The sequence below is a fragment of the Trachypithecus francoisi genome, unplaced genomic scaffold (genome assembly GCF_009764315.1).
Source record: "Trachypithecus francoisi isolate TF-2019V2 unplaced genomic scaffold, Tfra_2.0 Lachesis_group2, whole genome shotgun sequence".
Taxonomy (NCBI): domain Eukaryota; kingdom Metazoa; phylum Chordata; class Mammalia; order Primates; family Cercopithecidae; genus Trachypithecus; species Trachypithecus francoisi.
Window position 1 is genome coordinate 131,254,266 of NW_022681465.1, and position 23,970 is coordinate 131,278,235.

Genomic DNA, 23,970 nt, shown 5'->3' on the forward strand with positions numbered 1-23,970 from the left:
GGATTTCCTTTCCTCCAGTGCCTGCTTGATTCCTACACAGGATTGCTTTGTCTATCCTGGGAGTTGAGACCCTCCATAAGTCTCTCAATGACTTGAGGTTGGGTCAGAGAGCGAGTGAGGCCAGTGAATCCTCACCTTCTGGGGAGGAGAGAAATGAGAGCTGGGACACAGGGCACTCACCCACACTAGTGTGTATGTGCACACTCACATCTGGACAAAATCCACACCAAGGCATGCATACAGATCAACACAGAATGAGCCACTGCACAGTCATACACACAATTAAACATGCACCCCACATACAGATGTCTAGCCACTATCGTGTACATCCAGCCGCTGATGTGCACTCAGTTGTACACCAAGCTGCCATCTTGGACATGTGCATGCATGTGTGCATACACCGAACAGCCCTGATGAAAAATGTGGATAAACGCACTTATGCACACACACAACTAAACACATCCATATGATTTATCATCACACTCAAGTCCATCCACACCTTTGCAAACGCGTGGGAAACAATCACTCTGATCACTCCGGTGCACAAAACCTCCAAATACACTAACAAGCTCTACCCACGCAGAGATGCATCGACACACCCGAATTGTCATCAGCACTGCAAGTTTTTTCCAAACAGCTGCTAAAAAGAGAATGCTGCGCTGCGGGCCAGCCCACGTGACCGGGAGGAAGGCTCTCCCGCCCATGACGGGATGGGAAAACTATGCCTGGGGCCGGCGCTCGGCCCGGCTGCTGCCGCCGACGAAGCCGGGACGCGGAGCCCCGCCGAGAGCTTCTTTGCTCCGGACGCCCCTGGACGTGGCGGGCAGCCGCGAGGGTGAGTGGCCCGCACCGCGGTCGGGCGGGGGCGGCAAGTGCGCGCGGGGAGGAGGAGGACTCGCACTGCTGCGGGCGGGGCAGGATGCGGAAGGCGGGAGAGCTGCCAGCGCGCCTTTATTGCGGGTTGGGCAGCTCCCGCATTCCTGCCTCTCGACTTCTGTCTTCTGTATTATAACACAAATTAACATATTTTGAGTCCTTACTGTGTGCCAGGCTCTGTGCGCAGTGGTTTACCCGTTACAATAGTAATACCCGTAGCTCTGCCATTTATTGAGCGCCTACTTTGTGCCAAGTCCTGCCGGCACTTTACTTGTGCTCTTTCATTTTCATGACAACAGATTATCCCCGTCTACAAAAGAGGAACTGGGCTCAGAGACATTAATGATTTGGACAGGGTTGCACAGCTAGTAACTGATGAAAAAGGGACTTGAAGTCTGGTAAATCTGAGTCCAATACCCGAGCTAACAATCACAGTTAACATTTACTGAATGCATTATTTCATTTAATTTTCACATTTATTTAAATATATGATACAGACTGGCAAACTGAGCTCAAAAGGTATTGAACGGCAGGCAGAGATTTGTACCCAATGCTTCTTGACTCTCTTCACTCTCCTTCCCTGCCTAAACTACTTGTCTTAATATGCTTTGTCCTTACTTCTCCATCCCCACTGCTGCTGCCGCATTCTGGGACCTCGCTTTTCAGCTAATACTCTCCCAGCCCAGGTCTCTCCTCTGACACCATGAGTCCCTTGCACTACCTCATTGTGATCCTCCTCTGCTCCTTGACCACAAAACTGCCCTGCTTGGAAGCCTGCAGCGGTCCCTTCCTTCGACTGGCCTTTTCTCAGAGACCCTGTGTTTCCACCATGCTGAAGTAGCAGTAATAGAAAGACAATGTCCTACATAAGGCAACCCAAGGCTGGTGCTCAGTTAGCATTGTTAAAAATCTGTCCTCCATCCCAGCACTTTGGGAGGCCGAGGCGGGCGGATCACGAGGTCAGGAGATCGAGACCATCCTGGCTAACACTGTGAAACCCCGTCTCTACTAAAAAATACAAAAACCTAGCCGGGCGAGGTGGCGGGCGCCTGTAGTCCCAGCTACTCGGGAGGCTGAGGCAGGAGAATGGCGTGAACCCGGGAGGCGGAGCTTGCAGTGAGCTGAGATCCGGCCACTGCGCTCCAGCCTGGGCGACAGAGCGAGACTCCGTCTCAAAAAAAAAAAAAAAAAAAAATCTGTCCTCTTTGGGAGGCCGAGACGGGCGGATCACGAGGTCAGGAGATCGAGACCATCCTGGCTAACACGGTGAAACCCCGTCTCTAAAAATACAAAAAAACTAGCCGGGCGAGGTGGCGGGCGCCTGTAGTCCCAGCTACTCAGGAGGCTGAGGCAGGAGAATGGCGTAAACCTGGGAGACGGAGCTTGCAGTGAGCTGAGATCCGGCCACTGCACTCCAGTCCGGGCGACAGAGCGAGACTCCGCCTCAAAAAAAAAAAAAAAAAAAAAAAAATCTGTCCTCTCACATCCTTATTTTTGCCTTCCCTCTGCACCATTCTCTAATTTATTCTGTCATCTGGAGTAATTATATCAATTACTCCTGCTTTCAACTGCCCGATCCTCAGACTTTCCACACATTTCCAAGCATCACTACAGCCCTTCATTGTAACACATCAGATTCACTGCAGAATTTGTTTCCTCCCAAATGTCTGACTTCTCCCCGTCTCCTAGCAGGGATACCACACTTACCTGTCTTCCAATCCTTAAACCTTAGAGTTACCTTTTGTTTTAAATGTTATAAAAGTAACAATGCTCATCACAGGAAATTCGAACAGTTCAAAAGTTAGAAAGAGAAAAGTAAAAGCCTACACACTCCCTCCCAATTCTGAAAGGTAACCCCTTTAACAAGATTTCGTATCTTTTCAGAAAGTATTTCCCCAACCCTTCTGTACATATATATACTCTATATTTGTGCTGGTTCTTTTTTTTTTTAAACTCAAAGAGAAGCATACTTTACATTCCATGGTACAACTTGCTTTTTTCACTTAACAGTGTGTCTTCGCCATGTTTACATATCTACATATACAGGCCTACTTTGTTCTTCTAATGGTGTCATAGTGTGTCATTGTATGGATGAACTGAGATTATTTTTCACAAGGCTGGAGTCATCTTTGAAGCCACTCTGTCTCCATCGAATATTCAGCAAGTTCTCCAAGATGTCACTTTTTTCTCCGCAAATCTCCCTATTCTTCTCCCCTGTCTCTCTATTCCTTCTCTTATCCTGACCCTACTGATCTCTTGCTGTCTCAATCACTGATGCGTCCTACTCCTGAATGTTCACTGTGGGGTAACAGAGTCCCTCTCCACACCCACAGCTTCACCCACTCCTTCTTCCAGGTCAAAGACCTGCCAACCTTAATTTGCCTCTATGAAATGAACTCTTGAGTAAATCAAACTTCTATTAGTTACATTCTATTTTAGCTTTTCTTTTTTTTTTTTTTTTTTTTTGAGATGGAGTCTTGCTCTGTCGCCCAGGCTGGAGTGCAGTGGCACGATCTCGGCTCACTGCCATCTCCGCCTCCTGGGTTCAAGCAATTCTTCTGCCTCAGCCTCCTGAGTAGCTGGGACTACAGGTGCACGCCACCACAACCAGCTAATTTTTGTATTTTTAGTAGAGACGGGGTTTCACCATATTGGCCAGACTGGTCTCGAACTCCTGACCTCGTGATCCGCCCACCTCGGCCTCCCAAAAAGCTGGGATTACAGGCATGAGCCACCGCGCCCGGCCCATTCTAGCTTTTCTTTTGAAAGGAATTCTGTGCCAAATATTTATTCAAGCAAATAACCTTCCCGTGGATTTGTTCACTTCTATTAAGTGGCTTACTCCTGTAACACACATACACATGTGCATACACATCACTGCCCTGTTAGTAACTCCCCTGTTAGCTGAGGGGCCATGGTAGAGGATCTTGAGCTCTGGGCCCCTAGCCAGCAGGACTGAGTTCCACCCAAACTTTGACCTAGGAAAAGTAATTTTTCCCTTTTCTGAGCTCTGTTTTCTCTTCTGCCAAGTGGAGATGACAGTATCAGCCTCTTAGAAGTGTGGGGAGAATTAAGGGAGATATGAACATCAAAACTTTGAAATAAGAACACACAACATACATGGAGAATCATTACTCTTTTCCTCTAGGTTAGGGGTTGCAAACCCAGATACTGACAGGAGCTGTGCGCAATGTGTATGGGAATGGGATGCATGATATTTGGGAGTGGTGAGGACTGTGAACACTCTAGAACACAGGCTGTCTGTCCTAGTCAGCGTGGGGCACCATGACAATACCACAGTCTGGGGACATGCAACAATAGACATTTATTTCTCACGATCCCTAGAGGCTGGAAGCCGGTCATCAAGGTGTCTGAGTGTTGGTTTCTTCTGAGTCCTCTCTCTGTGGCTTGCAGGTGGCCATGATCTGCTGTGTCTTCACATGGTTGTCACTCTGTGTATGTCTGTGTCCTGATCTCCTCTTCATATAACAACACCACTCATACTGGATTAGGGCCTACCCATATGACTCATTTTACCTTGGTTACCATTTTTAAGGTTCTATCTCTAAATGCAGTCCCATCCTGAGAATCTGAGAGTTAGGACTTCAGGGTGCGAATTCTTGGGAGACACAAGTCAGCCTGTAATACCTTGTCTCAAGGGGCAGCTACCTGGTGACCTGCGTAAATGCAGGCTCAGTGCTGCCCAGATCCTTCTGCTGCTCAAGAAAAGCTGCAAACGTCGATATTAATATAAAACCTCCCAAGTTTTACATTGGCAACAATTTCCAATTAAAAACCCAAAACAAAAAGTACAGAGTAGTCTGTGATCCACGTGAGGACACTGATAACGCCAATTGATCCCTGTTTGTCTAGGCTCTAATTTCCTCAGTGGCAGGGGCATGTTCCATAGCTTTTTAATTCTTCTCAGCCAGTCTGCACGTTGTTTATTCTCTCTTTTTTTTTTTTTTTTTTTTTGACAATGTCTTGCTCTGTTGCCCAGGTTGAAGTGCAGTGGCACTATCTCTGCTCACTGCAGCCTCTGCCTCCTGGGCTCAAGCGATTTTCCCCCCTTAGCCTCCCAAGTCACTGGGACTACAGGCAGGCACCACAATGCCCAGCTAATTTTCGTAGATTTTGTAGAGACGAGGTTTTGCCATGTTGTCCAGGCTGGTCTCGAACTCCTGGGCTCAGGCAATTCACCTGCTTTGGCCTCCAAAAGTGCTGGGATTACAGGCATGAGCCGCTGCACTCAGCCTACACATTGTAATATTAACAAAAAGTTAAAAGCTAATCATTGAATGACTAAATTTGAATTTTACAATCTTGTTTAAAGTAGGGCATACCTGTAGAAATCCTGTACCTCTTTGCTTTCATGCCAAGCTATAAAATCACATCAGCCATTATAACTGCCTTCATCGCCATTGATGCCAAAGTTTGCAAATGTTCAGCTCCTCACAGGGTCACTATTACAGCCACTTTACGGATGGGGAAACAGCAGACCCAGGTCTACCCAGGTCTGCTTGTTTATTCTCATGAGTGTGACAACCTTCTCCCATGACATCGTCTCTCTCTTTGTTCTCAGGAATGATTATTGTATCAAAAATCACGACTGTTACTGAGTGCTTACTGTGGGCTTGTTGCTGCATTATCTCATTCAATATTCACAATTACTCTATAAGGGAGGTGTGAGCAGTCAAATCACTTGAGGGAGGCATTCCTAAAGACCGCAAATAATTCAAAACTGGTGTCATTAAAAGCTCACCTGCTGAATGGAAAACCAAACATCATATGTTCTCACTCATAAGTGGGAGCTAAGCTATGAGGATGCAAAGACATAAGAATGACACAGTGGACTTTGGGGACTTCAGGGGAAAGGGTGAAAGGGGGGTGAGGGATGAAAGACTACAAATAGGATACAGTGTATACTGCTCGGGTGATGGGTGCACCAAAATCTCACAAATCACCACTAAAGAACTTACTCATGTAACCAAACACCACCTGTTCCCCAATAAACTGTGGAAATTTTTAAAAAGTTAAAAAAAAATAGCTCACCTGCTGAAGAATGGTAGGTATTTCTGATTACCTGTTAGGACAGTGCTATTATGTGGCTATAGCATAAACACAGTTTACAATTTACAATTCACACTGCCTTACAAGATTCTTGACAACTTTTCACTTGGGAAAATTGGGGTTATTTCAGATTTCACACATAAAGTGAAACAATAAATATTCAAATTCAAATAAGACCATACATTATTATTTTTCTCATTTTACAGACAAAGAAACTGAGACCTAGAGAGATTAAATAACTTGCCCAAGGTCAAACAGCTGGAAAATGACTTAACCACCAGACCAGCTCATGCTTCTCCAAGGGTAGACCTGTATCTGATTTTTTTTTCTTTGTAGAGCTGGTGGGGTGAGGGGAGAGGGGGTCTCACTTTGTTGCCCAGACGGTCTCACTTTTTGGCCAGACTGGTCTCGAACTCCTGTCTTCAAGTGATCCCCCACCTCAGCCTCCCAAAATACCAGTATTCTGGATGTGAGCCATTGTGCCCGGCCCTGTATCAGAACTTTAGGGTTACTCTGAACGCCCATCAAGGCCTGACCAGAAATGACTCCATGAAAGTTCTTGGGCCCACCCAGAAAAGTCAAGGAAAACTTAGCCTTTTCTCCCTGACATCTTCAAAGTTCAGAATTTGTTTCTCTCCCTCAGTTCTTAGATCTTGTAGTCCCTTTTATATCATTCCCAGGGATTATTGTCTAACCCCAAAATTTCCTTCCCCTGCTGCCTGCCTGGTCTTGGATGCTGTTATATCTAGATGCCATTGGGCGCCTATTACAAAGGAAAAGGAGAGTGAGGCTCTTTTTTCCTGGTCACACAGGTATGCCAGCTGGATGCTCAGGTAAGCAGATCGTTATAACCTGCCCAGGAAGTTCTAGGGATCAGAGTGGGCCCTACAGGAGCAGCAACTACATCTTTTCACCTCCAAATCCCCAGTGTCTGGCCTCAAAGGCAATAATAATAAACCATACTATTTATTGGTTATCCATGTGCCAGGCCACAGTATCATGCACACATGCACACCTGATATCCCATTTGACCCTGTCACTTGATGAGGTAAGCACCATCCCGCTTCTTCCCTGGTCTCTGTATTATGGAGCACGGACACGCCAGGTGGCTCAAAGTTGTGAAGCCAAGGCAACACCCCATCCTTCCCTCAGAGCAGAAACAGCAGGGCAGGAACAAAGTCTCAGCCTCCCTAGGACTTTTTTTTTGGTGGCACCTGACAGAGCCATAACTCAAACTAACTCAAGTGAAAATGGGAGTTTATAAGAAGCTACCAGAGTCTCTACCTGAAATGCATGCAGGACTCAGGGAGGGTGGCAGATCAGGACTGGTTTTTGTTAGTTCAACTGCAGTTAGCGGCAATTACAATTTTAAACAAGGTCTTAAAATTTGTATCATCACATTCAACATCCATTACCTTGTTTGATTTTTGGAAGGGTAAGAAATAATAAAATAATAGAAGCTAATGCTTTTATACCTCTTGCCATATGCCAGGTCTTATTCTAGAAACATTAAATTCTCATAACAACTGTCTAAGGTAGGTTCTATTATAATCGTGTTCATGTTGGAGAGGAGGAGACTGAAGGGGAGAGATTAAATAACGTGTGAAGGTACTACAGCTAGTTCATGGCATCTGAACCCACACAGCTATGCTGGAGCTGTTGTAGAAGCCAGCATGCGGCTATTGAAGACTTGAAATGCTCCAGTCTGATTTGAGATCCGCTGCAAGTATGAAATACATCACTAGGCTTCAAAGACTTAGTACTAAGAATGTACAATGTCTCATTAATAATTTTATGGTGATTACATGTTGAAATGATGATATTTGGGAAATAATGGGCTAAATAGCATTGAAATCAATTTCACCTGCTTCTTTTTTACTTTTTTAATGTGACTACAAGACTCCTTCACTCATTTCTCACACAAACTGACACGTGTGACTTGCATCATTTTCCTATTGGGCCAAGCTGCTCACACCTACTCCCCCACTGCTGTGGTCAGGCACGTGGAGACGGGCCCTGGGGATGCGATACGGGGATGTGAACACCCTCAGCCGCCTTCTCTCCCCCTCACATCTCTCACAGCTGCTGCATTCTTCTCTCCCACGGCAGTCCTTGGTCTCCATGCGGCAGAAAACAGCTGTAGACAATGCCAAAGCTTGATGGCTTTGTCTTCGGCCACTCCAGAGCCTGACTCTTGCCCTCATTGTGCAGAGGAGGCAGCTGAGGCTCAGAGGTGCAGCAGGCCAGGGCCCCGGGGGTGGGCTCCACTGCCCACCACGTTATGCACCACATTTGTCGTTTTGTAAAGGCTGGGAGTGTATATATTAGAAGGTATAAGTATTCAGCTTTAACACATGAGCTGATTTCCTGTGTGCTTTCAAGAATTCTTGCTGAGACAAACCCCTGGCTTCCAAGGCCTTGTTAGATCATGATGTGTCCTTGGATCTCATTTTCTTGGCTGAGCCAGAAATGAGGAGAGAGAAAGAGAGAAAATAGCAGATGAAATATTTTCTGAGGCATCCTGGCAAGTGGGCCCCACAACTTTGAAGCCTCTGTATTTAGACTCTGGATTCTGGACAGTTTCCAAATGGACACTGATCCTGAGATCTGGAGAGAGGGGACATTTCGTGAGCACTGTGTGAGGAGCAGCAGCCAGCCGCTTTTTCCCTCCAAAGATCTCTTTAGCTTTTCAGAGAAGCTGGAGAGGACTGTTTCCAATTTACTTCCTGGAATTCGGGGAGGGCGTGGAATGTTTTTTATTATAATATTCTATTCTCCCATCAAAGCGGATTTTCAGCAAGCTTCATCTGCAAGCAAGCCTTGTCCCTTTTAACACCAAACACAGGGAGAATTGCCCTGCTGGGCGAGATTTGGGTGTCCTCTTCCACCCAGGATGAGGTCTCCCCTGAAACACTCCAGGGGCTCCCAGTGGGAGTTCAGGACTATGATCCCTTAGTTCAGTTGCAACTAGTGACAATTACAGTTTTAAATACGGCTCTAACTTTTGTATCATGTTTTGTTTTCAAATCCACTATCTTTTTTGATTCTCTGAATAACCCTGTAAGGCAGACTGGGCAAATGTTAATATGTCCATTTTACAGGTAAGGAAATGAAGGCCCAGATAAGATGAAATGACTTTTTCACAGTCACATGATTAGTAAGTTACAAAACTAGGACTGGGACCCCGGTCTTCAGAATCCAAGCCCAGTCATTGCACTGAGTTTTCCTCAGTGGCCAAGTGAGGCTTTGTCATCCACACTTTTATTGAGACCCTTGTGATCCCCTTGCTTTATAAATTGTAATAATACTGGTGGGCTGGGGAGGTCCTCAAATGCCAGTGGGACCTCAACCCCAGCCAGTGTCCAGGCTCTTGACACCATCTCAAGAAGGAATTCAAGGATGAGTTAGAAAATTGTGAAATTATGGTGACTTATTGCAAGGGGAAAAAGTACACACTCAGGAAAGGGGGCTGTGGGCATTCTCAAGAGGGAGTTGGGCAGAGGGGTTTGGGGTTTCTATCTTTACGGGTTTCTTTAACCAACAGGTGGAATATTCATGAAAATTCCTGGAAAAAGGTGGAGATTTCCCGGAACTGTGGTGCCACCCATTTCTACACCAAATATGAGTGTTCTCGGAGCTGTCGTGGCACTGGTGGATGTGTGATTGAGTACATGAACAAGCGTATAAAGAGGTCCTGGGTGAAATCTCGATCAAATCCATCACTACGTTGGGTCCAGTGGGTCTTAGCCAGCTTGGTCCACACCCTGTTTTTCAGGGTCTTATCGGCCTATATAGCCTCTAGTCATGTCAAACTGCTGCCTGGAATTTTCCTCCTGTGACCACCCTGGATCATTCCTGTCTCTGTAAGAGTGGCCAGTTCATTCAAGGTTGTTCAACAGCTGTGTGTTGAGTATTTACTCTATGCAGGTGCTGCGCTAGGCTCCGGCAGCCCAACTGAGAGCAACACGCAGGGCCCATGCTTTCCTGGACCTTCCATTCCAGGGAAAGAGCCAGACAGTTAACAAGTCAAGAAACAAACAAATGCATAATCACAAATTGGGCCAGATGCCTTGAAAGAACAGGATGGAATAAGAGCATATGCAGGGTGGGTGGAATGCTTTGGATCACATGATCAGGGCAGGCCCCTCTGAGGAGATGACAGGAGACCTGAGACTTGAAGGATGAGACTGGCAGCTACCTGAGGGCTTCCCAGAGGAGGTGAAGGATTGGGGGCATTTTAGGCACAGTTTTTTCCAATCATGGAACTTTTACAGTGTCAAACACTGGACTAGATAGAATCTTTGAACGCGTTCCTTCACTCATTTCTCACACAAACTCCCTGAGGTAGGTATACTATCATTTTCATTGCATAGTTGAGGGAACCAAGTGCTGGGTGTTCCGTGGCTCTTAACCATGGAGTTAAATGCCACTCCTACCTGTCAGTGTGTCAAAACCTGATCACCAACAGGTCAGATTTATTTGAGCGTAATTTACATCTTCCAATCTGCAAGGGGAGATTGTTCAGTACCCAGGCCTAGCGGGCTTGCTCAAGACAAGTATTCCTGGAACTTCTACTGGCAGACATTCAGGAAGGATCAGTGAGAGGCCCACAGCCCCACTTCTGGCCCTTCTCACATCACAGTCTGGTCAGAGGGTCCTTGGGAATAAACCAGGGGGCCATGTCCTGTGGGCCAGGAGGAAGACTTCCCTGACAGTAGACTCAGGCTGTGGCACTTTAGCTCCTAGTGCTTTTCTAGAACATGTGTATTGGTGAATCATTAGCTACTTAACAGAGAGATGAGAAGCCAGATTTAAGAACTCATCCATGTTCGGCCAGGGTCGGTGGCTCACGCCTGTAATCCTAATACTTTGAGGTGAGGCAGGCAGATCACGAGGTCAGGAGTTCGAGACCAGCCTGGCCAGCATAGTGAAACCCAGTCTCTACTAAAAATACGAAAAATTAGCCGGGCATGGTGGCATGTGCCTGTAGTCCCAGCTACTTGGGAGGCTGGGGCAGAAGAATTGCTTGAACCCAGCAGGCGGAGGTTGCAGTGAGCCGAAATTGTGCCACTGCACTCCAGCCTGGCAACAGAGCGAGACTCCATCTCAAAAAATAAAAAATAAAAATAAAAATAAAAAGAACTCGTCCGAGTTTAGCAACCCATGATTCTATTTCTGGGGTTTAACCAACTAATATTTTTTATCCCTTTAGCAGGAAGGCTCTAATGAAGGCGTCCATATTCAACTAACACCTTCCCACCCCCAGAAAGGACAATTTAGGAATTGAGATTGTTTTTTAAAGGTGAGAAAGGACTAATACTTACCTCTCTTCTGGTTAATTGGACAGCTCTCTATGGAGCGCCTGCTGTATGTAAGGCATTCTGCAAGGCTAGCCCCACCCTACAGGCCAGAGAGGGCAAGACCTAGCCCCTGTACTGTAAGGGGTCAAAAGCAAGGAGGGATTTGATCTGATTTGGGTTAGAAAAAGCAGAGGAAAAAAGAACTGATTTGTATCAACAGGTGTCAGTGCTCTCTTTTCTGGATTTCAGCCACTGCCTGGTTTTCTCTTCGCTGTGGATTTTCTTGAGGGCAGAGTCCATGTCTCCAACACTTACTAATTAAGCAAATATTTCTTGAACATCCACTGTGTGTGAGGAAGTTTGAGGCCAGGGGGCCAGCTGGGGTCCCTGTACTCATGGAGCTTATATTTTAGTGGAGACACCTGGGGGAGGCAACCAAGTAAAGTGAATATGGGTGAGTGGAAAGAGCTGGGTAAAGGGAGCTTGCAGAAAGGGGGCGCTGGCTGAGAGGGCACGTCAGGGAATGCCTGGAGGAAGTGACATTTAAACTGAAATACAGCAGATAAAGAGCCAGCAAAGCAAGAGGGTGGAGCCGTGAGGTTACTGGCGGAGTGGCTGGCGCCTTGGGGCTGAATGGAGCTTGGCCTGGAAAAGGTAGTGGGGGTGGGAGGGGGGTGCTGGGCCAGAGGAGCTGAGGGAGCCAGGGAGGAGCTGAAGTTGGGGCGGAGGCTGGAACCAGCTCAATTGAGGCCTCTTAAGCCGTGGCTGGGGTTCTGATGTTTGCTGTTTAAGCCAGCACCTACTGGAGGGTCTTGGGGAGTGACACCCTGATCTTTTGGCTCAGGCCTTGGAAACACCCCCCATTAACAAACCAAAGGGGCTTATAGTGGGGACCCAGGGTCCAGGAGGCTGTCCCCTCCATGCTTCTCATCACTTTGTCTAATCCAAGTGTGGGCCTCTCAAAGGACAGGAGGTCTTGCTCAAACATTGATTTACTCCAGCACCCCGAGAGAGAAAAAAAGCATCACTTGTACATTTTCAAAGTCATGTAGTGTGTGTATAAAAATTGTAAAATAAAATACAGGGCATCAGAGAGATTTCTCTGTGGCTGTGTGTGGTTTTGGTATATGCTTCAAGGCCTTTTCTGTAATGTGGGATATTTAGGAGGAAAAATATAAGAAATGCTGACATAATGGAAAGCATTTGGGTACTAGGGTCAGCCAAACCCAAGTTCAGATATAACTTCTGCCACTAACTAGTTGTGTAAACATAAGTAAATTAGCCTCTCTGAGTTTCAGTGTCTTCTATAAAATGGGGGGAAAATAGCAGGGGCAGGAAGCAAGGGGCATGGATTAAGCACAGTCTTCAGAGGCATACAGACATGGGTTTGAACGCCATCTCCATTAATCCCTGATTGTGTGACTTTTAGTAGATAACTTCACTTCTTGGAGCATCTGTTTTTTCCTCTGAAAAAAAAAAAATGGGACAATAAGGGCTCAAGTAAGCTTCATAGGACTTAGGTAAGCTTCATATAAAACAATGCAGCAGGCTGGATGCGGTGACTCATGCCTGTAATCTCAGCACTTTCGGAGGCTGAGATGGGTGGATCGCTGGAGTCCAGGAGTTCAAGACCAGCAGGTGACATGGCAAGACCCCATTTCTACAAAAAATACAAAAATTAGCTGGGCATGGTGGCATGCTCCTATAGTCCCAGCTACTCGGGAGGCTGAGGCGGAAGGAACACTTGAGCCTGAGAGGTGGAGGTTGCAGTGAGCTGAGATCATGCCACTGCACTCCAGCCTGGGTGACAAAGTGAGAAAAAAAAAATGTAGATACAGAGCTTCACACAGTGCCTGGAACACTATAGGTGTGTAATAAGGTGGGTTTGCTTCTGCCTTGGTTTCCCCATCTGTAACTGAAGAGGTTGGATTAGATGGTTCCCTGAGGCCCTCCCCAAGTTCATGATTCTAAATGTATTTAAAAGGTGCAAGCTGACAGTGGTGGCACACTCCTGTAGGTCCAACTACTTGGGACAGAAGGCTGAGGCAGGAGGATCACTTGAGCCCAGGAGTTCAAGGCTGCAGTAAGCTCTTGCACCATGCACTCCAGCCTGGGCAACAGAGCAAGACCCCCATCCCTAAAAAGAAAAGAAAAATAAAGAAAGGCCCTGGAAGAGTTAATCTGCCTGGATTCCTCCGGGCCTTAGTGCCCCTCTAAGCACCCTGCCCCAGGCTTTCTCCACACCATTGTGTAGAGAATGGGGTGAGGATGGGGCAGGGCACAAGCTGGGAGCAGGGCTATTTGGAGCCTTGTTTTTCTTGGAGGTGCTGTGGAGGCAAGGAGACTCTCCTCTCCCTCCCTTCCTCTAGGTTTGGAACTAGAATCTAGTCTCCCCGCCTTTATTTCCAAAACATTTCCTGGCTGTAGCTCCCAGCACTCCTCTGGGACTCCAGGAGCCTTCAGGCTCCAGCTCAGAAAACCCTTCCTCCCTGTGTGTCTCAGACACACACCCCTCCACCCAGGCACTGGGGCCTGCTCTGAACCACCTTTTGCAGAGAGGCATTCCCTCTTTGTCCAGAGAAGCTGGTGCAAGGCCATTGTGGGCAAGAAAGCAAATCCACCTTCCCCTTGTGGAGCCTGTGTGGCTGGGCATGGAGGTCAGAAGAGAGAGGGGAGTTGTCAACTGTGACAGATGGTTCCCTTTCTCTCCCTCTCTCTCGTCCGGCTGGCTCTCTTTTCTGCCTGTCTTCGGCTAGCTGTTTGCAGGATTCTCATCTGCCTTGAAGACTTGCTTCCACTTCCTCCCTCTCTCCCTACTGCAAAATGTTTGTAGACTGCAACTTTCCAAATCATTTCGAACCTGCTTTAAAAATTCAGTTGCGCGGTGGCTCAAGCCTGTAATCCCAGCACTTTGGGAGGCCGAGACGGGTGGATCACGAGGTCAGGAGATCGAGACCATCCTGGCAAACACGGTGAAACCCCGTCTCTACTAAAAAAATACAAAAAATTAGCCGGGCGAGGTGGCGGGCGCCTGTAGTCCCAGCTACTCGGGAGGCTGAGGCGAGAGAATGGCATAAACCTGGGAGGCGGAGCTTGCAGTGAGCTGAGATCCGGCCACTGCACTCCAGCCTGGGCGACAGAGCGAGACTCCGTCTCAAAAAAAAAAAAAAAAATTCAGTTGCTATTCTGGGGGTCCCAGTTGTGCTGCAGCTCACAAATAAGGCTAACCAGTTTTCCAAGACCCTCATCATGTAGACAAGGGAAAGAAATGGTGATTCACAGGACCTGGGGAGTGTCTAGGCCATGGTTTTCCAAAAGCACCTGTCATTTATGTAATGTTTCCACGATGTTTGCCGTATCTGCCTACCACCTCTACTATTATTTATGTAACCTAGGTTGAGCAAGTGTGACATCAGAAATACAGTCAAACTGCATCTTTATTTTTTCCTACCCCTCCCTACTTATAATTTAGTCAGTGAGGGGAGCTCCTCCTCCCCCTGGTTGAAGTCTCCACTCCCTGGCAACCCTTCCATTCGAAGGTGAGATTTCTTCCTGCTCCCCCAGCGAAGGTGTGAAACGGGCAAGGCCATCTGCTCCCCTTGTCAGCTCATCTCTTTCCAAGTTGAAGGGAGGGGAGGTACAAGGACAGGAGGAGGATTTCTAGATGTTTCATGACTGGGGCGGGCCTAGACTACTCTGCATCTCTGTGCCTGGCAGACATTTAAAGCTATCTTTTCCATGAGGGCCTTTTGCAGGCTCTTTGGGAGTGACCATTTTGGGCCCTGTGATTGTCACACTGCTGGGATGTGGGCAATGAACATTTTCCTTTCTCTGCAAGCCCAGGCCTTCCCCTCAGCATCTGTTTCCAGGGTTAAAGATCCTGGAGGGGGCAGGAGGAGAAGTATGGTCAGCCTGTTTTTGAGAGGAACAGCCAGAGGCAGCCAAAAAATCCTGGACAGGCTCTCCAAGAGCCAGCGGCCAAGCAGAGTCTGAAGGGAAAGGAGATTGAAGGCCCGGAAGGAAAAATGAGTTCCAAAGGTCAATGCCTGAGCAATGCCCCTGCCGTGCAACCAAGACCACAGCTGCCGAGGATCCCCCTAATACTCAAACGCTCTGATTGGATAGCCACAGGCTGAGTGAGGACTATGAAGCCCACAATGCTTTGTATCTGGAAAGAAAACAGATTAAAGTCTGAAAGGCTCAGCATTGCAGCTAGAAGGAACCCTAGAGACCATCTACCCTAGTGGTTCCCAAAACAAGGTCTCTGAACCTCCATCAACAGCAACGCTTGGAAACTTATTAGAAATGCAAATGATCCAGCTTCACCCCAGAACTAATGAATGAGAAACTTTGGGGATAAGGCCCAACAACCTGTGTGTTAACAAACCCTTGAGGTGAGTGTGATGCGCACTGAAGTTTAGGAACCACTGCTCTAGTCCAGCCCCTGTTGTTCAGGTGAGGAAACTGAGGCCCAGAGAGGGAAAAGGGTTTGCCTAAGGTCACAGAGCAAGTTACCATTTCATAGTTTATCTCCATGGCAGGAAGCCATGCCTGGGATGTTCCCCCTCCTGGTTTCATTCCTGAGAGAGAGGCTGTTAATTGCAAAGCAACGGAACTGATTTGTTGAGAGATCTTGGGCAAGTTGCTTATTTCTGCTCTGGGTCTCAGTTTCTACGTATGCATAGTGAGGGCAGGGAGTAGCTACCTCTGGGTGTATAGCACACTGGTCTCCGGTGGGATCGTGCTATTGCTGCCATCAGCCTTAAGGACATGGTCTAGCCTGGGACAGGAGGGCACAGGCTCTGGATCTGGATGGCCTGATTCAAACCTTAGCCCTGCCATCTACTCATCGCGTGATGTAGACCAGGAGCGTCCAGTCTTTTGGCTTCCCTGTGCCACATCGGAAGAAGAATTGTCTTTGGCCACACATAAAATACACTAACATTAACAATAGGTGATGAACTTAAAAAAAAATTGCAAAAAATATCTCATGATGTTTTAAGAAAGTTTACAAAACTTGTGTTGGGCTGCATTCAAAGCCATCCTGGGGTGCATGCGGCCCACAGGCCCCGGGTTGGAAAAGTGTGATGTAGACACATTGCTCAACTTCTCTGAGCCTCCGCTTCCTCTCCTGTATCTATTCTCTAAGGGTATTGTGAAGATCAAGTAATGAATGGAAAGCTCTTAGCACATGCCTGGCACTCAGGAAGCACCTGGGGGAGGAGCTGCTACTGGCCTGCCAAGGTCGCTCAGGTGATGGTTGACCTCCACTCAGTAACTGAATCCTCAGCCCTCCTCATGCGCAACCCTGAGTCTCCCGTGAGAAGCAGACTACTTGCAAAGTCACCTACAATTCAAACATTTCTACCCTTGTAGAACTGTAACTTTCTATTCATGCCATAGATTTGGATGAAACCATGGATCATTTCTCTCCATTCACAGCTTCTCCCAGTCACCAGTCTCTGGGTCATAAGGTCTGCATCCATTTCAGCCACTCTGGGGGATGATGGTCTGATCATGAGTGCCTCACCCCCGAGACCCCTTCAAAGTGTATTCTGGGTAATGACTCCACTCACCCAAATACTTCCTCAAGCTATGACGACTCTGTCCACATCACATCTACTTGTATGTGATGCAGGAAAGAGCAAGAGACAGAAATCCAGTTGAGTGTATCCCAGCTGCCTCCTCCTGTGCATCCCCTCTGACCAGACCCAGGCCAGCTTGGTGGCCACACTCACCTGTCACAGCTCTCTTGCCTCCCACAGGTGACCACCATGATCCCCTGGGTGCTCTTGGCCTGTGCCCTCCCCTGCGCTGCTGACCCACTGCTTGGCGCCTTTGCTCGCAGGGACTTCCGGAAAGGCTCCCCTCAACTAGTCTGCAGCCTGCCTGGCCCCCAGGGCCCACCCGGCCCCCCAGGAGCCCCAGGGCCCTCAGGAATGATGGGACGAATGGGCTTTCCTGGCAAAGATGGCCAAGATGGACAGGACGGCGACAGGGGGGACAGCGGAGAAGAAGGTAAGAGGCCTACACCTGCCCCTCTCGTTCCCACCTGGCTGACAGCATCCGGCATGCGAGGGACGTCGTGAAGTTGATAAAACTAGTATTAATCCTCTTCATTATAAATCAGATTACTGTTTACTTATAAACAGAGCAATATATATATATATTCCCCCCCCCAACCCCCACCTTGAGACAGAGGCTTGCTCTGTTGCCCAGGCTGGAGTGCAGTGGTGTGATCTCAGCTCTCTGCAACCACTGCCTCCTGGGATCAAGCAATTCTCCTGCCTCAGCCTCCTGAGTAGCTGGGGCTACAGACGCCACCATACCTGGCTAATTTTTGAGTTTCTTTTAGTAGAGATAGGGTTTCACCATGTTGGCCAGGCTGGTCTCAAACTCCTGATCTCAAGTGATCCATCTACCTTGCCCTTCCAAAGTGCTGAGATTACAGGCATGGGCCACTGTGCCCAGCCTCAGAGCAGTTTATTCTGAAAGGAACATGGGTATTGAATTTTGTGTTCCTGCCCCTGGTGCACCTTTGGGTTGCTAAGTGACTTTGGAAAAATCTCCCAAAATATTACTCAGAACTCTTGACGATTGCAAGTGACAGAAACCCAATTTATAGTCCCAAATGGAATGTATTAGCTCATAAAACTGAGATATCAGGCCAGGCACGGTGGCTCACACCTGTAATCTCAGCACTTTGGGAGGCTGAGGTGGGCGGATCACTTGAGGCCAGGAGTTCAAGACCAGCCTGGCCAACATGGCAAAACCCCATCTCTACTAAAAATACAAAAAATTAGCCAGGCCTGGTGGCGCATGCCTGTAATCCCAGCTACTCTGGAGGCTGAGGTAGGAGAATTGCTTGAACCCGGGAGGCCGAGGTTAGAGTGAGTTGAGATTGCGCCACTGCACTTCAGCCTGGGCAACAGAGCGGGATCCTGTCTCCAAAAACACAAAAACAAAAACAAAAAAAACAAAACACAAAACAAAAAAAAAAAAACAAAACTGAGACATCCAAGAGCCGAGCTCCAGGAGTAGCTGAGTCCAGGAGCTCAAATATCATTGTCAGGGCTCTGCTTCTCTCTGTGTTTGTTGCATCCTCACAAAGGCTGGAAGTTCTGAAATAGCAACTGCTGGGCTCAGGCCCACATCTTCCTGGCTTCGTCCACAGAGCAAATCTCAGAACAGCCAATTCTCCTTGGCCACATGTGTATCCTGGACCAATACCCTTGACCAAGGAGGTGAGGTGCCGCCGTTTGCAGGGCAGGCTCATGGGGCCACCCCTGCGTGCATGTGTGTGTGTGTATGTGTGTGTGTGTGTGTGTGTGAGTCATTGTGACTGACAGCCCTGCTAGGACCATATGAAATGAAATGGTGAACGGCAGCTCCCCAAAGGAAGGGATGCCAGGCAGACGGCAAGCAGAATGGATATACTCTACAGACCTTTCCGTTGTGACATTCCTTATATCTCCAAACTTTCACCCCAGCAAGCACTTTTCAGTGTCAGCAGCATCCCTAAGCCTACATTTTAAGCAGTAGAGAAATATAATAATTTGTATTTGTATGGCATTTTCATATTGACAAAGCACTTTTGAGCATGTTGCCCATCTGACCACCCATATCCTGTGCCGGAGGGATTCTTATTTTCGCCATGTTGCAGATGAGGATACTGAGAGTCAGAGTGATTCAGTTGAGAGCAAAATATCATCCCTGCAAGAACATGAACTTTGGAAACAAACCTGGACACTGATTTTGGCAAACTATTTAACCTGTCTCCAAACCATGGTTTCCTCATCTCTAAAATATGGATAATAATAGCACCTGTCTCACAGGATTGTGGTAAAGATGAAATAAATCAGTGTATGAAGCACCTGTCTCAGCGTAGACATACAATAAATGTTAGGCACCCTGTAATTGACTTATTGAGCTCACATAACACACAGACAGTTGACTGCAAATCCAGATCTTTTCCTACCACACCAAACTAATTCCTTCAAAAGTACCTCCTCCCCAGGAGATTAGTATAAAAGTGACCATCATAGCTTTGACTGGCGGTGTGTGTGGGGGGCAGTCTTCCAGCGTGCTGGGCACTGGTGTCATGATATCCAATTTCCTGACCACAACGGCAGACTCAGGTCTGGACATGTGCTCCAAGCAGGCCAGCTAGTGTTTTCCCTGAGATTTGCCTATGGATCCTGAGAGACAGAGTCTCTGCTGTTGACTTTTTCCCCAAATAGATAAAGCTTACCAGGAAGTTCTACCATGTACTGGGGCTGCCTTTGGCCATCTCTTCTGCTATGTGTTGAGTCTCTGCAGAGAAGGAAGCCACCACACCAAGGAAGGTGGTGTTGGGAACCCAGCACACATAACCCAGACAAAGCTTGTCACCCTGGGGCCAATTCAGGATAACATCCAACCGCCCCCCATCACCACACACACAAATTCACCTCCAGAAAAGTCTTTCAAGAGTAAAGTCAGCTTTTCCTGAAGTCTCTCATAAAAGGTAATGAAGAGGAAAGCACATTATATAGTTCATGGCAGGACTTCCCGGTAAGCTTTCTTACCTATTTGTCTCCCGCCAAAAACCCCAAGTCAAAATGATTTGGGGGCTGCATGGTGGCTCATGCCTGTAATTTCAGCACTTTGGGAGGCCGAGGAAGGAGTACTGGGAGGCCAGGAGTTTGAGACCAGCCTGAGCAACATAGGGAGACACCATCTCTACAAAAAATTTTAAAATTAACCAAGCGTGGTGGTGTGTGCCTGAAATCCCAGCTACTCAGGAGGCTGAGGCAGGAGGATTACTCGAGCCCAAGAGTTTGAGGTTACAGTGAGCTATGATTGCACCACTGCACTCCAGCCTGGGTAACAATGTGACACTCTATCTCTAAAAAAAAAAAAAAAAAGATTCTGTCTCTACTCCTCTTCTCTTGGCCCCTTTTCCCACCTTTTGTTTATTTTCATTTTTTCAAGAGTTTTGTGACTTTTCTTAGTTTTATTTTTTCCCATTCTTTTTGTTTATTTTTAATTATATGAGTAATATACAAATACAGTCTCACTGTAATATATTCAAACAATACACATAAAGCAAAAGTCCTCCTTACTTACTACCCCTTCTCATCCTCCCCTCACCCTCCAGAGGTAACCACTATTAATTGGTTAGGTGTGTATGTTTCCTGGCCTTTTTCTGTGTATTTGCATATGTGTTTAATAATACTGGGCATTGTCAGGCATTTAACATAAGCACTCTGTTGCTGAAAATCAAGTGTTCAGTAACAAAATGCTATTTGGAAACCTATTTCCGAATTACGTAAAATAGGAAAAATTCAGATGCATTACAGATTAACTCAGAACTCTAAAACACCGTGAAATGCCTACATACATACGTATAAGAAACAAAGCAACTTGTTAGGATGGAAAATGCCTGAAACATTACTTCCTTGACCACCCAGTTCATATGGGTGACATAACCTTGTGTCAGTGAACTCAAGTCATTATCTACATAGGTTTTGTTTAAAATGTTGAGTTGAAGGGACATAAACTAAACTGATTTTATACAATCAATAGCCAAAAATGTTGTATTGAGAGAAATGTGCATTTTATGAAATGTGAGTATGAAACATCAAAAAGCGTTCTAAAGGATAACACAATTGGGGGAATTGTTCTGCAGGGAATGCCAGCTCGTATTTAGGAAATGTTTGCTATAGGCCAGGCACTCTTCTATGCGTTTAAATGGGTGTAGAAATATTTAGCATTGTGGATTCCTTTTGTTTTCCTAATTTTTATTTTTTAGAGACAAGGTCTCACTCTGTTGCCCAGGCTGGAATGCAGTGACACAATCAGAGCTCACTGTAACCTGGAACTCGTGGGCTCAAGGGATCCTCTCACCTCAGCCTCCCAGGTACATAGGGCTACAGGTGCACGCCACCATGCCTGACTAATTTTTATATTTTTTGTAGAGATAGTGTCTGGCTACATTGCCCAGGCTGGTCTCAAACTCCTGGCCTTAAGCGATCCTCCAGTCCCAGCTTCCCAAAGTGCTGGGATTACAGACATGAGCCACCATGCCCAGCCTGGCTTCCTTTTAACATAAAAGGTCTGGCCACCTGCTCTTTCCTCTTAGTATATGTTAGAGAAGGTTTCATAGAGTACACGTAACTCTACTTTTCTTTTTTTTTTTTAACTCCTGCATAGAAATCCACAGTATGAGTGGACCATAATTTTTTTTATCATTTTCCTTTGGATGGGCATTTAGTTGTTCCTATTTTTTGCTATTGTAAGCAATGCCACAATAAAATCCTTGTACACATGGGCAGGGCTTGTATGCACTAGGCAGGGATTTTACTAAGATCAATGTGTTGAAATCCAGAGGCTTTTTCTAGTTCTCTTCTCAACCCATTACCAGCACAGCCCGTGGAAGGATTGATCTGGCAGACAGACCAGACCCTTCCTTAGAAGGCAGGAAAAGGAAAAGGTGTGAACTTTTTGCCCTGATCCGCAGTGATTTTTGAAGGTAAGTATCATCATTTCCATTTTCCAGATAGCTAGCATGAGGATTTACGCCCACTTCTATGTGTCTCCAAAGCCTTCTTGTTCTTTCCATTACCCAAGCACTCCTTCTCCAAGGTTGGAACACCAAGGAGCACCCCTCTGCCTAGGTCTGTGAGGACCCTCCATAACATCAGCTGCTCTGTCTTCCAGGTCCACCCGGCCGGACAGGTAACCGGGGAAAACCAGGACCAAAGGGCAAAGCCGGGGCCATTGGGCGGGCTGGCCCCCGTGGCCCCAAGGGGGTCAACGGCACCCCCGGGAAGCATGGCACGCCAGGCAAGAAGGGGCCTAAGGGCAAGAAGGGGGAGCCGGGCCTCCCAGGCCCCTGCAGCTGCGGCAGTGGCCATACCAAGTCAGCTTTCTCGGTGGCAGTGACCAAGAGCTACCCACGGGAGCGGCTGCCCATCAAGTTTGACAAGATTCTGATGAACGAGGGTGGTCACTACAATGCTTCCAGCGGCAAGTTCGTCTGCGGCGTGCCTGGGATCTACTACTTCACCTATGACATCACGCTGGCCAACAAGCACCTGGCCATCGGCCTGGTGCACAACGGCCAGTACCGCATCCGGACCTTTGATGCCAACACCGGCAACCATGACGTGGCCTCGGGCTCCACCATCCTGGCTCTCAAGCAGGGTGACGAAGTCTGGCTGCAGATCTTCTACTCAGAGCAGAATGGGCTCTTCTACGACCCTTACTGGACAGACAGCCTCTTTACGGGCTTCCTAATCTATGCCGACCAGGATGACCCCAACGAGGTATAGACATGCCAGTGTGGTCCTCCAGGCAGGGAGCAAGCTTCTGGACTTGGGCTTACAGAGCAAGACCCCTCAACTGTAGGCTGGGGGTGGGGGGTCCAGTGAGCAGTTCTAGCCTCAGGCTGACCTCCTCTGCCTCTTTTTTTCCCCATCATTAAATCCAAACCTTTTTATTCATCCAACCATCTATTTATTCACTTCTTTTTAAAGTATCTACTATGTAACAGGCACTATGCTATTCTCTGAAAGGCGCAGCAGTGGACAAGGCAGAGCATCTGTCCTCATACGGCTTACATTCTAGCAGGAGATACAATTTACAAATAACCAAGCAAATAATGTAATATTATGCCAGGATAGAAATGAACATGCCATGGTTGACAGTAATAGGAATAACAGGAGACAGGGAAGAGGTGGAAATTTGTTTCTGTTTGTTTGTTTGTTTTGCCTTTTTAGGTTTACTTACATACAGTGACTCTCCAAATTTTAAGTTGACAGCTCAGTGAATAATTTTTACTTATGTGCATACCCTGAAACCTCCATGTAGATCGAAGAACAAGCTATTTCCAGCCTCTCACCTCCCTTCCCCAAAGGCTCTCTTAAGACCCCTCTAAGTCAGTACCTGGAAAAGTTCCATTTTTGAGCTGAATTCCAAAGAAGGAAATAAAGCAATGCAAAGGCCTCGGAAAAGAGGTCTCCCAGCAAAAGACTCTGCAAGTGCAAAGACTTTGACAGAAAAGAGGGAGGGGCCAACGTCAGAACTGAGAAGCAAGGCATGAGGCGTGAGGCTGGAAGATAATACAGAACCTCCCAGGCCATGGCAGAGCTCGTTCCACTCACAAAGGCTTATCAGAATGCAAAGTGAGCATGACACTGATAAGCGGATCATCTTGAATCTGCTCGATGCATGAGTCAAGTCGGCCACAGACTTGAGCACTTTATTATTAGTTAATCTTTTGCAGGTCCGCTTCTCAATGAATGAGATACACCAGGATATGCACGTACGCCTGAGAACCGCTGCTCTAAGATGGCAGGAATGGATCCCACGCAAATGAATCTCACCCCAAGCCCAGGTGTTTCCAGTATGCAGGGATCTGAGGGCTTAAGAAGCCGCAGTAAAAGTGCCAGGTGCTGGCCGGATGTGGTGGCTCACGCCTGTAATCCCAGGACTTTGGGAGGCTGAGGCAGATGGATCACTTGAGGTCAAGAGTTCAAGACCAGCTTGGCCAACATGGCGAAATGTTATCCCAAAAAATACAAAAATTAGACAGGTGTGGTGGTAGGCACCTGTAATCCCAGATACTGGGGAGGCTGAGGTGGAAGAATTGCTTGAACCTTGGAGGTGGAAGTTGCAGTTAGCTGAGATCATGCCACTGCACTGCAGCCTGGGCAACAGAATAAGACTGTCTCAAAAAAAA

At 47.3% G+C, this 23,970-nt stretch overlaps 1 protein-coding gene across 1 annotated transcript; it reads left to right on the top strand.

The window, feature by feature from the left end:
- The first annotated feature begins 548 nt into the window (after nucleotides 1-548).
- On the top strand, nucleotides 549-23,970 carry C1QTNF2 (C1q and TNF related 2). The gene is made up of 3 exons (XM_033180398.1): nucleotides 549-835; nucleotides 17,012-17,264; nucleotides 21,948-23,970. The coding sequence occupies exons 1-3, from the start codon at nucleotides 722-724 to the stop codon at nucleotides 22,559-22,561; spliced, it is 981 nt and encodes a 326-aa protein (XP_033036289.1). The 5' UTR covers nucleotides 549-721; the 3' UTR covers nucleotides 22,562-23,970.